A 12,552-nucleotide genomic window follows, 5' to 3' on the forward strand; every position below is an offset into this window, starting at 1 on the left:
CTGGATTTCATCCACATGTTGGGCTCAGGTAAGGGATACAATAGCATTCCTCCTGCTGGTGTTTTTATGATTGCTGGATCGCTTAGGAAATCTTCTCCTAAGGCAGGAGCGGACAAGCTGCGGCTCTCCAGACCTTTTTGGATTCCATCTCCCACCAGCATGGCCCAGTAGTCAGGGACAATGATGGGGTCTGAAGTCCAGCCACATCTGGAGAGCCAGAGGTGAGCTGTCCCTGCCGGGAAGTATCGAGCATACTCTGCAAGCCAACTTTTAAGTCTTATTTTAATCACAGGTTTGGTTGGCAGGTTTACAGAGGACTGTATGAAACTGCCTTATACAGAGTTGGACCACTAGGAACACAGGGGCGCTGGTTCTAAACATTATGGGAAGTTGCCGGACCCTGCAGATCCAACATTGACTCTATGGAGTCCCCTTCCTCCCTAAATCTTCCTCCCTGCAGCAGTGGCGTAGCGTGGGTTGTCAGCACCCGGGTTAAGGCAAGTAATTTGCGCCCCCTAACCCATGGATTTTAGCACTCGAGTCTCGAGCGCGCCCCCCCCCCAGATGTTGCGCCCGGTGCACCCGGCCCCCCCTGCACCCCCACGCTACACCACTGCCCTGCAGCAAGCCCAGGCAACTGTGCTGATCCTTGACCCCATCCCTGCATTGGTTCATCTGGTACCTAACTCTGGCCCTGTGCTGGCTGGAGCTGATGAGGGGTTGTAGTCTAAAGCATCTTGAAGGGCCCAATTTGGGGAAGAACGATCTGTGCTGACTGGTAACGGCTTTCCAGGCATTTAGGGGTTTTCGTAGCCATATCAGGAGACGCTGGGGATTATATATCTGGGAGCATTTGCATGTGAAGCAGATGCTCTGCCACTGAGCAAAAGCCTGTCCCTTTTATATTGGTATTTATAGCTGCAAGTGATACGGCAGGCCTAACGGCATGTGACATTAATTGCTTCGGTCCTCATGTGCCCCCTCAATTGTTAATTGGCATCTGGGTGTCCTCCTAAACATGGCTCCCCAGGAGTTCCAGGCAGGAGTATGTGGGCCTTTCTCATCCCAGGAAGAGTTGTCCTAGCTGGTAGCGCCTTTCAGATTGTTGCAGTTGGTTTCCAGATCACAAGAGATTCAGTGTGGTGTAGCGGTTAGAGTACGGGACACACACCAAGGCATCCCTAATCCTCTGTGTCCCAGTTTAAGTCCTCCTAGCTGAGTCTACTTTTCCCTGAACTTAGGACCAATGAGTGTAGAGAGAGAGAGAGAGAGAGAATTGTGTGATGGTTTGAAGTACAGAGCACGGTTGGGAGATATATGAATATTTCGTCCAAAACCAGTTTGAAGTCCATATCGTGATATCGGTTTCATAATTTCTGACATGGCAATATATTGCAAGTCTTGATGTGTGTGTGTGCAAAAATCACAGTGTGGGAAAAACTGTGAAGCCAGCCAATGCCTCTACATAGCTCCATCCTTATTTCAGGCATCATGATGTATCAGTGCATCACAATATTTAGTTGGTGATAGATCACAATGTTGAAAACCAGATATCGTCAAGCCCTACTGTTCGCTTCCACATAGTTCCATCCTTATTTCAGACATCATGATATATTGGTATAGTGGAACCTCGGTTGCTGAATGCCTCTGTTGTCGTATGTTTCGCTTCCCGAATCCCGAAAACCTGGAAGTAACTGCTCCGGTTTTCAAATGATTTCCAGAAGCCGAACGTGCTACGCAGCTTCTGTTTTGAGTTTCCTATATTCCTGTAATGTATATTGTAATGTATATTGTATTGAGGCTTCCGCTTTCAGTTTTCGGTTTTCGAACGTTTTGGAAGTCGAACGGTCTTCTGGAACGGATTACTTTCGGAAACTGAGGTTCCACTGTATATCACAATGTTTAGCTGGTGTTATATCGTGTTGTTGAAAACCAGATCTTGCCCAGTCCTGGTACAGAGGGTCCTGAGGTGGAGAGAGTTTGACCGCTGGCGCTAATGTAAGAGGGGACGATTGCCGTTTCAGAAAGATGACTTGGAACTGTGAACTGCACTCTTGAGTTCTCGCACACTCTCCCACAAGGACCTTGTGGGTCTCCTGCTCAGCATGGCTGGAATTCCTCCATGCTTGAAACGCTGCCTTTGAAGTCAGAATGAGAGAAACCTTGCACTCGCTGTTTGCCTGACAGCAGGAGACGTTCTCTTTGTTGCTGGCAATGACAGGGAAAGAAATGTTTACAGTATGTTTGCCTGTTGAAGGCGGGTGCAATGCACAGCCACCGTGCTAAGCAAGGCTTCTCCAGGGCTCAGGCTGGCCTGGAACAGATTGAGATGAAGAGGAGAATGCCTCTGACCATGCGCAGAGCGCATTCAAAGGCCATTCCAGGAAAAGCCTTTTGCAGTGGGTTCCCCACCCCAGCGAGGAGGGTATATTGAGACATAACATTTTGGGTGTGATCTGTTCATTTAGAAGCTTGCAAGCTTAGCCGCAGGGAGTCACCCTGGCAGACAATGCTAGTCTCTCAAACAGCGTCAGTTCTCCATGGAGGAAACAGCATGAGCAGCCTCTCTTCCAAAGGCTGATTCTTGCCAGCGAGCAGCGGGATCCGCACCCACTGCCAGTGGGAGGCAGCAGTTGGGGAACCCCCCAAGAGAAGAAGGCTCAGAGATCAGGGAGCGGTGGTGGGGTGACAATGAGTGGTCCGAGGGAGAAGAGGGAGCAGACTGGGGGGAGGAGGTGTCGGAAGCAGAAGAGGCAACAGGGTTTAGTGAGTGGGAAGACTCTGGAGCAGAGAGCAGTCTAAAATCAGAGGCAGAAGCAGAGACTGGAGAGGAGGAGGGACAACAGGCAGAGACCAGGCAGGCTGCTGAAGAAGTCTCCCACTCCTGCTGCGACCAGCTCCCCTCTTCCCGGTCTCCTAGAACACACAGAGCAGAGCAGAGCAGAGATTAATTGTGTGCAGGGCAGGCACAGTTTGTGGATGCTTGGGGGAGACCCTGGAGAGGAGGGGACAGGCAGACGTGGGAAGGCAGGGACCTTCAGTGCCTCATTCAGCTGCCTCATTGGGGCAAGACCTGCTGGGAAGAGTTGCTGGGATCACTAGGCCTGTGCTGTTTTGGTTTCTTTGAATAAAGAGTTAACTGACTCTGAGTGTTTTATTGCTACTTACGCCTGACTCCAGCTCCTGACAGATGTCTCTCGTTGGCTTCGTTCAGTTTGCCACCCTTCCAATCGAACACGTGCAAAATGTTCACTGCTTGTACTTTTTAAAATCTGTTCTCCTGAATCTCCTAGCGTTCAGCTTCATTGTATGTCCACGAGCCTTGTGCCAGCTGAGTTTGCTTGAGCAACAAGGGCTTCTTGAACTCTAGCGTACACCTGGTCTTCAACCCTGGCTTGTTCTCTGGTTCTGACCTAATTTCTGACCTTGCCTCCTGGTTTCTCCTGTTGGTTCCTGGTTGCTGGCTTACATTGTATTACACATTACAGCCTTGAAAAGCCCCTATTGGCCAGTGCCTGTGTCATCACTGGCTCTCGCATCACAACCACACTTATGTTCTGATAACATTTAAAAGCAGTCATAGGAGTGATCATGTAGCCTTTTAAAAAAAGGGTATGGGGAATCCACGCAAGGCTAAAACTTCCTTTACACCAGGGAAGGGAACCTGTGGTCTTTCAGAGGTTGTTATACTACAGCTACCATCAGCATGGTCATTGGTCTGGGATGATGGGCGTTATGATCCAGCAACATCTTGGTTCTCCACTCCTGGTCTACAGTAATCTCCTACCCATTTTATGCGCCACTTTTCTCTTTAGCTATAGAACAATGTGCTGCTGTTGTTTAACAATGGGAAGCGCATCTCCTCTGTTTAATTAAACAAAAGTAATGACCACATGATGCCCGTGGCACAGCTAACCCTCTTTTAATACACTGCTTACAGCGCCGTTCGAGTGTCCCAGGCATCTCACCTACCTGATCTTTGGTCTATTAGGTATATAGTTGCAGCAGAATGAGCTAGTAAAATGAACTGTACCACTAAAGACTGTGTGCGGTGTGTGTTGGTGCATGCTATTTTTGAATGCTCCATGTAAAAACTCCTCGCAAGTAGAAAACTAACGTGTCAGGAAGAGGGCTAGCTTAAAACCGAATGCATCAGAAAGAAAGGTTCTAATGTACCTCTTCCAGTGTTAGTTTTCTGCATACACAGAGTCTCTTTCTTTTTGTGTAGGGAAGCATTCAAAATTTTGATTCCTGCCACTTGCAGCCTGAAGTGGCATAGTCGACCCTTCTATTTCGTTCTGCCGTGCTTGTAGACGCAGTCTCTATAATCTTTGCAACAGCTCTGGAAATATGGGTGGTATGAGAAATTCACATTAAGACACCGATGAAGTTTAATGAAAAGTTAAAAATACAGTGGTACCTCGGTTTTCGAACGTCTCTATTGACAAACATTTCGGTTTTTGAACACTGTAAACCCAGAAGTAAATGCTTCGGTTTTCGAACATGCTTCGGAAGTCGAACACGTCACATGACTTCTGCATTGAGTTTTCCGTACTGTATTGAGGTTTCTGTATTGAGGCTTCCGTATTGTGTTTTCGGTTTTCGAATATTTCAGAACTCGAACGGTCTTCTGGAACAGATTATGTTCAAAAACCGAGATACCACTGTAATAATTGCAAGTTGCTGCTGAAATGTGGAGACCTGAGTTTAAGCTTAGAAAAATGAGAAACTGAGAGAGACCCAAACTGACCAATTGGCCCATCCATAGGGGCTACTTCCAAGTACCCTGGAATCCCACTACCTTATGTTTTAGCGATTTATAAATGGGAGGGGAAACAGGCAAACATTGCCTCCTGCTTCACATGAGAGATTGCCATTTCGGGAGGCTAAAGGCAGCTCTCTAGCTGCCCTGATTGAAGCACTTTTTGAAGGAGCCCGGGAATTCTGCCTCCAGCGCCAGCCCACCTGCCGTCCATCCAACTTGCTTCAGTTCGCCCACAGCATGTGGGAGAGACCGCAGCCAATCCATGGGCTGGGCCAGAGCAGCTGAAGAATCCCAAACTTTGCAGCCTGTAAATAGCACTGGGAGGTTGGGACGTGGGCCAGCGAGCCCTGGCTCTACCTCATCCTAAGCAGCGAGGGAAGCCAAGGCTCGGGTCTTTCTGAAAGCATCCCATTGAGAAAGGAGCCAGCCCTGGGCCAGCTCCAGGGAGCTTGTCTCTTCTGACTCGGCTCGGGGATGACCAGAGGCAATAAAGCAGGGATGGGCAGACTGACTCCCGGTCCTGCATGACCCGCTTTAGTTTTAAATAGAATTCCACCACTCAGCCCACTAATGTATTTTGCATTGACAAAAGAAGGATGTGCACTCGGGAACCACTCTCTGTTAAGTGATCTTGAGCACTTTGGCTTAGGAACATAGGAAATGCCTTGCCAGATCAGAGGAAGAGGAAGAGCCACCTAGACTGACATTCTTTGCAGCAGGGGTAGCCAAAGTAGTGCCCTTCTGATGTTGTGGGACTACAACTCCCATCATCCCTGACCAATGCCCATGCTGCCTGGGGCTGATGGGACTTGGAGTCCAATAACATCTGGAGGGCACCACCTTGGGCTTTCCCTACTTACAATAACCCCAGCAACAAGGAAGTGCTACAGCTTGTCTACTGGAATTTGGCCGTACAGTAGTCTGTGGTATACATTTAGTCCAGAGGGCAGGTCTCCTAGATCTTCTGGCAGGTCTTCTGGCAGATTTGAAGAAGATCAACAAAAGGGGGCTTGACTCTGATTTGTTTCACAGGATGTTATGTACTGAGTTGAATAGGATCCAAAAGGCAGCAGTCTGATTCGTCCTAGAACAATAGGATTCAGAATGCAGCAGTCTGATTGGTCCACAGGAGCCACCCAATCCAGCTTCAGGTGGAAGTGAACCTGCAACCTGATTGGCCTACAGGTGAATCCCGGAATTAGCCAATCACGTGGGGTCCATTGTGTAAATAATGTATATAAAGCAGACATTCTGGGGGAACTTCCATTCCTCCTCACCACTATGAGCTGAATAAAGAGCATGAAATCCACTCTTGACTCCGAGTATATTTCACAGGAGCAACAACTAAATGACTTCCCCCACCTACATCAGGATGCTGAAAAGAAAGCAGTTAAGCAGGTGCGACTGGCACGCTGGGGCCGTGCCCTAGAGCTGTCTTCCAGACCCCAGCATTGCTGCCACACACCGGGATGGTTCAGGGGTGAAGCAGGGCACCAGCAAGTTCAGGGCTGCATGAGTATAGTGCCAGCCCAGTACTCGTGCCAGTACAGTGCCCCCCACCTTGCCACTGCCCCACCCTGGTAAGGATCCGCCAAGCTAGCGTTAGGAGAAGGTTGGCTCTGTGGCACTGACCTACAATGCCAGCTGCTTCTGCCGCTAATCTGGAGTGGATTTGGTGTTAAGGGACTTTGAGCCCAGGTCAAGTCTGGGACTGGAAACAAATTCCTAAGCACAGAATGTGCTCAGAGGCAGACCTGTTATTTAATTCTTACTGTTTTCTTTGCACTTGATTATAACACTGGTAGATCTTGGGGTTGTAGTAAAAAGTGAAGTAGAGATGACAAGCCATAGCTGTCAACTTTCAGATTTGAAAATAAGGGATCAGCAGCCTCACCTGTCCCGGGGACAGTCTACAGGATATCTAACAATCCGGGGTAGCAGCGGGAAGTAGCAGGAAATGGCGCTGGAATAAGGGAATTTCGTGCAAAAAAAGGGAAGGTTGACAGCTATGCTGAGGTCTGATTACTCCCGTCCTGGGGTACCTTTATGAGTTGCGTAGAACAGAAAAGTGCTGGGATTTAGCAGCTTTTCATATCACACTGCCTCACAGGTGAGAATTTTTTACTTCCTGAAATTCCCTCTTGTTCTGGGTTGCTATTAAAAGCACAGAAACATCTTTTGCAGCAGCATGTTGTACATCAGACACAAAACATTGTTCCCACTGCTGACAGTGGTAGCCAATTCAGATTTAAAACTTATCAGTCCCTGCAGGTCCTAAACAAGCATAGCTATTGATTGGGAGCAGAGTTTTGACCAAAGTGGGGCTGGCAAGAGGGAGAGATAGTAAATTCCCAATAGAGGGTGGCTCTGGAAGCAGAAGCAGCTATAGCATGCCTTCAGACTTGTCACTATTTTGCAAGAGGCACATAAGCACATAGCAGAACTATAGGTTTGCTCAGTTAAAAATGCATTAATGAGCTCTGTCACCCTACTGTAACAAATCCACTATATATATAGAGAGAGAGAGAGAGACTTTTTGCAGTTTGGAAAAGGTAAAGGTAAAGGGACCCCTGACCATTAGGTCCAGTCGTGGCTGACTCTGGGGTTGCGGCGCTCATCTCGCTTTATTGGTCGAGGGAGCTGGCATACAGCTTCCAGGTCATGTGGCCAGCATGACTAAGCTGCTTCTGGCGAACCAGAGCAGCGCATGGAAACGCCGTTTACTGTCCCGCCAGAGCGGAACCTATTTATCTACTTGCACTTTGACGTGCTTTCGAACTGCTAGGTTGGCAGGAGGAGGGACTGAGCAACGGGAGCTTACCCCGTCGCAGGGATTCGAACCGCCGACCTTCTGATCAGCAAGTCCTAGGCTCTGCGGTTTAACCCACAGTGCCGTTTGGAAAGTGATGGCTAAATGCACCAAAAAGAACGGGATGGATGAATGATTAATAGGAATGCTTATAAACACCCCACAAGCATATCCAGATGAATGCCGGATAATTTCTCATTGTCATATCACTGTGTCATAAACAAATCGGAACAAATGCTCAACAAAGACTGGATATAATCTAACTACCTCCTAAGATTTGTTCCAGCAAATGAGGATAGTTGCTGAATAAACAAGATGTCTGAAGGGGCCTATGGCTCCCCAGTATCCCACAATATGCACTTCAAGGCATTTCCAGTGTCCCACCAGGAGAGTTAGGCAGTCTCTTGGCAACGCTGCCAAGTTTTTATGTGCAGGGGCAATGGAATCTTCTCTTCTCTGGCTCTTCTCTTCTCTTTCCACTGGCTCCCACTCCTGGTGAGGACATAATCCTCTGCCAGTGACATCATAACCTGGCTGCCGTGATGCGTCTGCCTGCAATGTCATTGGGATCGAAGATGACGAGTCAATGTAGGGCAGTAAACAAAAGAGCTGCTTTGACTGCAGGTTCCCAGGAGGAAGATTAGCTAGGGCTGAGAGAGGCTGGGAATGTGTCCGGCATCCACAAGGGAAGCTAAATATAGATAGCTTAGCGAGGGAGGTATTCTCAGCTCTTTAATGAGGGAGTTGGAGCTGCAACCTGGAACTTGGCCTGGACACATGCACCTGGAACATGTAAATCATGTTTATACCCCAGCTGAAGTCTGCCCCCCGCCCCGGCACTTCCTGCCCCAATAAAAGTGGACTCTGCAATGTGACGAGCATTTTTCACCCCTGCCTGGTGCGTGCAGTTTGATGGATTCTCCCTTGTTAAGGGGCCTGTCACAATGGCTTTGGGCGCTGAGCAGGCTTCCCGTTCCAGCGCTCAGAAATCTTTGCAGTAAAAATAGGTGCCTCTTGCTTTTACTTGTTTGTTTGATTGAAAAGCTTTTTGATTCTGCCTTTTCCACTGCAAATACCCCGAAGACGCCTTGTGCGTTCAATTGAAAAAGCCTTAAAATAATATGCCAATCACGAATAGCGTGAGAGCAGGTGAAGTAACCAGGCTAAACGAGTGTTTAAAAATCAGATCCATTTTAATTTGCCGCAGTCTTGCAGTGCTAACAGCATGGGCGTAGGTGTAGGTATTGGGGGTAATCGTTCAAACCCCTTTAAGCACAGGTTTCACTGACGATTACTCAGAATTAACAAAAAACAGGTTTGTTTATTTGGGGAACAATGAAAACAAATTCACAGTAAACTGAAGTTTGGTATGATTCTAATACCAATCTCCCAAACCAGGAGTGAGGACCCTCCAGGACATGGGACAGATTCTGCCAATGGTGCCTCCCCTCACCACTTTCTGCTCACGGCACTTTTTGGGTGTGTTTTAAAAAAGTTTTCATTGGCATCATGGGAAATTTGTTTAGGAAGTCTAAAATCTATCTTTGCCATCTAGAAGTAGTAATCATGGCACGAGGGGAAGATACCTAGGGTAAGGATGACAAAACAAATTTTCAGGGTTTGTTTTTTTTAAAGAAGTTTATTATTCTAGCCAAAGGCCATGACAAACTTGTAGCAATGATATTAATTGTTAAGTTGTGGGTGAACATATCAGACGACACAGTGATTCTTCAAACAGCTCTTGTTTATTCACAGCCCGGAACAGAACTGAACTGAAGCGTTCAGTCAGCTTATACAGAGCTCCACTACAACGCAACTTTCTATAACTATCCAATCACTGAACGTCACTTTCAATTCCTTATTTGCATATGTGGACCTGAGTGAAAACTATCGACAGTATCCCCCTGCTGGCCCAGGGTGAGAACTTCAGTACATAACATTAATAATACAGAATATATATCCATAATGTGTGTGTAAGAGAGGAGAGAGACGAACAAGCTTAAAACTAGCTTGATTTTGGATTAAACCTCTGAATCACCACAACAATTTATAGCGATTTCATCTAACCCAAGGTTTCCCAAACTTGGCCCTCCAGCTTTTTGGACTGCAACTCCCATCATCCCTAGCTAGCAGGACCAGTGGTCAGGGATGATGGGAACTGTAGTCCAAGAACAGCTGGAGACCCAAGTTTGGGAAACACTGATCTAACTCCTTTTTCCTGATTTCATTATATTTTTTTGCAGCCAGTGCATAGAGGGCCAATCTGTGAATTTTGAAGCTATTGTTACTCAAAAGAAACTGAACCATTCCTGATGGGGTGTACCTGTTTGCTTATGTGCACAAAGGTTTCAGAAACCCATCTCTTGGGTTTCTATATAAAGGGCAGGCTAACAGATAATGAGTTATGTCTTCCACCTGAGGTTGACCACAATATACATTGTCCACATAAGGGACCTTGTTGTACTGGCCATCCAAGACTGCAGTGGGCATAACTTGGAAACACAGCTCAATAAAGGCATTTCTTATGGAAACTGGTGAGAGTTTGGTCAGATTAGCTCTATAAACTATAGGGACACAGATTCCCCATCCCTGAGCTAGATGGATCCATGGTCCTCATCAATAGGAGGCAGCTTTTTAAATATCCTTAAACAGAATAATTCTGGTATGGCATGATGGCTAGACTGAGGTATCTCTTCAAGCTGCATGCAGAAGTCCTGCCGTGTAATCCTGTAATTGTACATGTGGGCTGTGATCCCTTTGTGGTGAGGGAAATTAACTTTCCACGTCCTCAGAAGAAATCTCTTCACTGTTGTTCCTGGGACTAGATGATGCAATTCAGGAGTGATTTTTGTGCTCTCAACCCTGGCTTTCTAGTGTCATGCATCCTCAGAAAAGCAGACCCTCCTAAGTATCCCTATTTTCCACGGACAGTCCCGGATTTACAGAAGCTGTCCTGGTTTCTGAGTTGATCCCAGAATGTCCTGCCTTTTCCTTAGGACGTCCCTATTTTCATCAGAGAAAAGTTGGAGGGTATGGAGTTATACGAGCCAAGGAGATCAGTAACAACTTTTAGAAAACATCTGAAGGTAGCCCTTTATAGGGAAAGTTTTTTTAATGTTCAATGTTTTATTAAAACATGTTTTCATATATGTTGGAAGCTGCCCAGAGTGGCAGGGGCAAGCCAGTCAGATGGGTGGGGTATAAGTAATAAAATCATGAGAGAAATGTTGGAGGATATGGGAAAGATCACCTGCCTTTCCACCTTGTCCCCTGAGTATATATACAGTCGTACCTTGGATCTCAAATGCCTTGGCTCCTGAACAAATCGGCTCCCGAATGATTGAAACCCGGAAGTGAGTGTTTCGGTTTCCGAACAATTTTTGGAAGCCAAATGTCCAGCATGGCTTCCGATTGGCTGCAGGAGCTACTGTCTGTGTCTGTGTATGGAAAGCTGATGTTGCTAAGTATGAACACACCCTCCACCTCCACCAAACTTCAGGCATACCTTCCCTCTGTCATTTATTTCAGTTTGGAGCAGAGAAAGGAGGTTTGCAGGAGAGTCAGGGAGAAACCAGCTTTCCATTTCCGGACACTAGAGGGCACTACAACTTTTGCAAGAACCTTACTAACATAGGACTGAGACAAACAGGGCGACCTTCTGCTGTACCATCCGATGATGCAGCCGAGGAAAAGAAGGAATCATAGAATTGCAGAGTTGGAAGGGACCCTGAGGACCATCTAGTCCAACCCCCTATAATGCAGGAATATTCAGCTGTCCCATACAAGGTTCAAACCTTCAACCTTGGTGTTAACAGGGTTTGACATCACACACGGGAAATACTTGAGCTGCAATGGTGTCTAGTGCAGGCACCCCCAACCTGCCGCCCTCCAGATGTTTTGGCCTACAACTCCCATGATCCCTAGCTAACAGGACCAGTGGTCAGGGATGATGGGAATTGTAGTCCAAAACGTCTGGAGGGCCGAAGGTTGGGGGTGCCTGTTCTAGTGGCTTATGGGGACCCCAGGAGCTCCAGTGCCTCCAGTGTCTTTAGCAATCTACTCCAATGTAATTTTAGGCCGGGGGGGGGACTTGTAGCCCTCCAGATGTTGTTGGACTCCAAATCCCATCAGCTCCAGCCAGCATGGTCAATGGTTGAGAAGAATGGGGCTTGTAGTCTAGCAACATCCAGAGCACCATATGTTTTAGATATTCTTAGAGCAATACGCCCCTTGCATAGGCAACCGTATGGGTGGGATCTCAGTTCTTTCTAATGATGGCATCCATCTTGCTCAGTAATACACAGCTCATTGAGCATGTCTGCTGAACAGAAAAGCCTGCGGGTGCGCAGTTAATGCTAAAGTGCAGCTTTTTGTCGCATGGGTCCAAACTGTAGGAACAATCTACAGAGGAAAGGGCAGACTTTGGTAATATGGTGTCCTGAGCGAGGATGAAATTATCTTCTTATTTTCACAATAATTCTTTCTTTCTTTCTTTCTTTCTTTCTTTCTTTCTTTCTTTCTTTCTTTCTTATTATTTTGTGTCCCCTTGGCGCAGCGCCCTGTGCGGGGGAACCACCTGCACCACCCTATATCCAGAGCTGCCAGAGGGCTAACAGTGTTACTCTATTGCAGGCCCAAACGGGAGGATGTGCCAGAGCCCATGTCTGTCCTTTGTGATGCTGGGTGGTATGTACCACCAAGGATTTTTGGAGATACGTCTTGCTCCATGGTGCCTGGCCTTCATAGCAAGACGGGCAATTTTTTGCAAGCAATTACACACTGCTCCAGTTCCATGGTTAAACTATGGTATTCACTCACACAAGAAGTGGCGGTGACCACCAACACAGATAGCTTTAAAACAGGGGCAGAGAGCCTGTGGTTGAACTCCAGCATCCATCAGCCTGAGCCTGCTTGGGCAACGGTCTGGGATAACGGGAGTTGTAGTTCAGTGCCATGTGGAGACTATGGGTTCCCTGTC

At 47.3% G+C, this 12,552-nt stretch overlaps 1 protein-coding gene across 1 annotated transcript in view; it reads left to right on the forward strand.

The window, feature by feature from the left end:
* ZNF385A (zinc finger protein 385A) overlaps positions 1-12,552 on the forward strand; it is a 211,223-nt gene continuing 198,671 nt past the window's right edge. The window contains exon 1 of the mRNA XM_080994809.1: positions 1-28. Within this exon, the coding sequence (XP_080850935.1) occupies positions 16-28 (13 nt within the window). The 5' untranslated portion in view covers positions 1-15. The remainder of the gene's footprint in view (positions 29-12,552) is intronic.

This window comes from Podarcis pityusensis, assembly GCF_964106645.2.
Source record: "Podarcis pityusensis genome assembly, chromosome: 2".
Taxonomy (NCBI): domain Eukaryota; kingdom Metazoa; phylum Chordata; class Lepidosauria; order Squamata; family Lacertidae; genus Podarcis; species Podarcis pityusensis.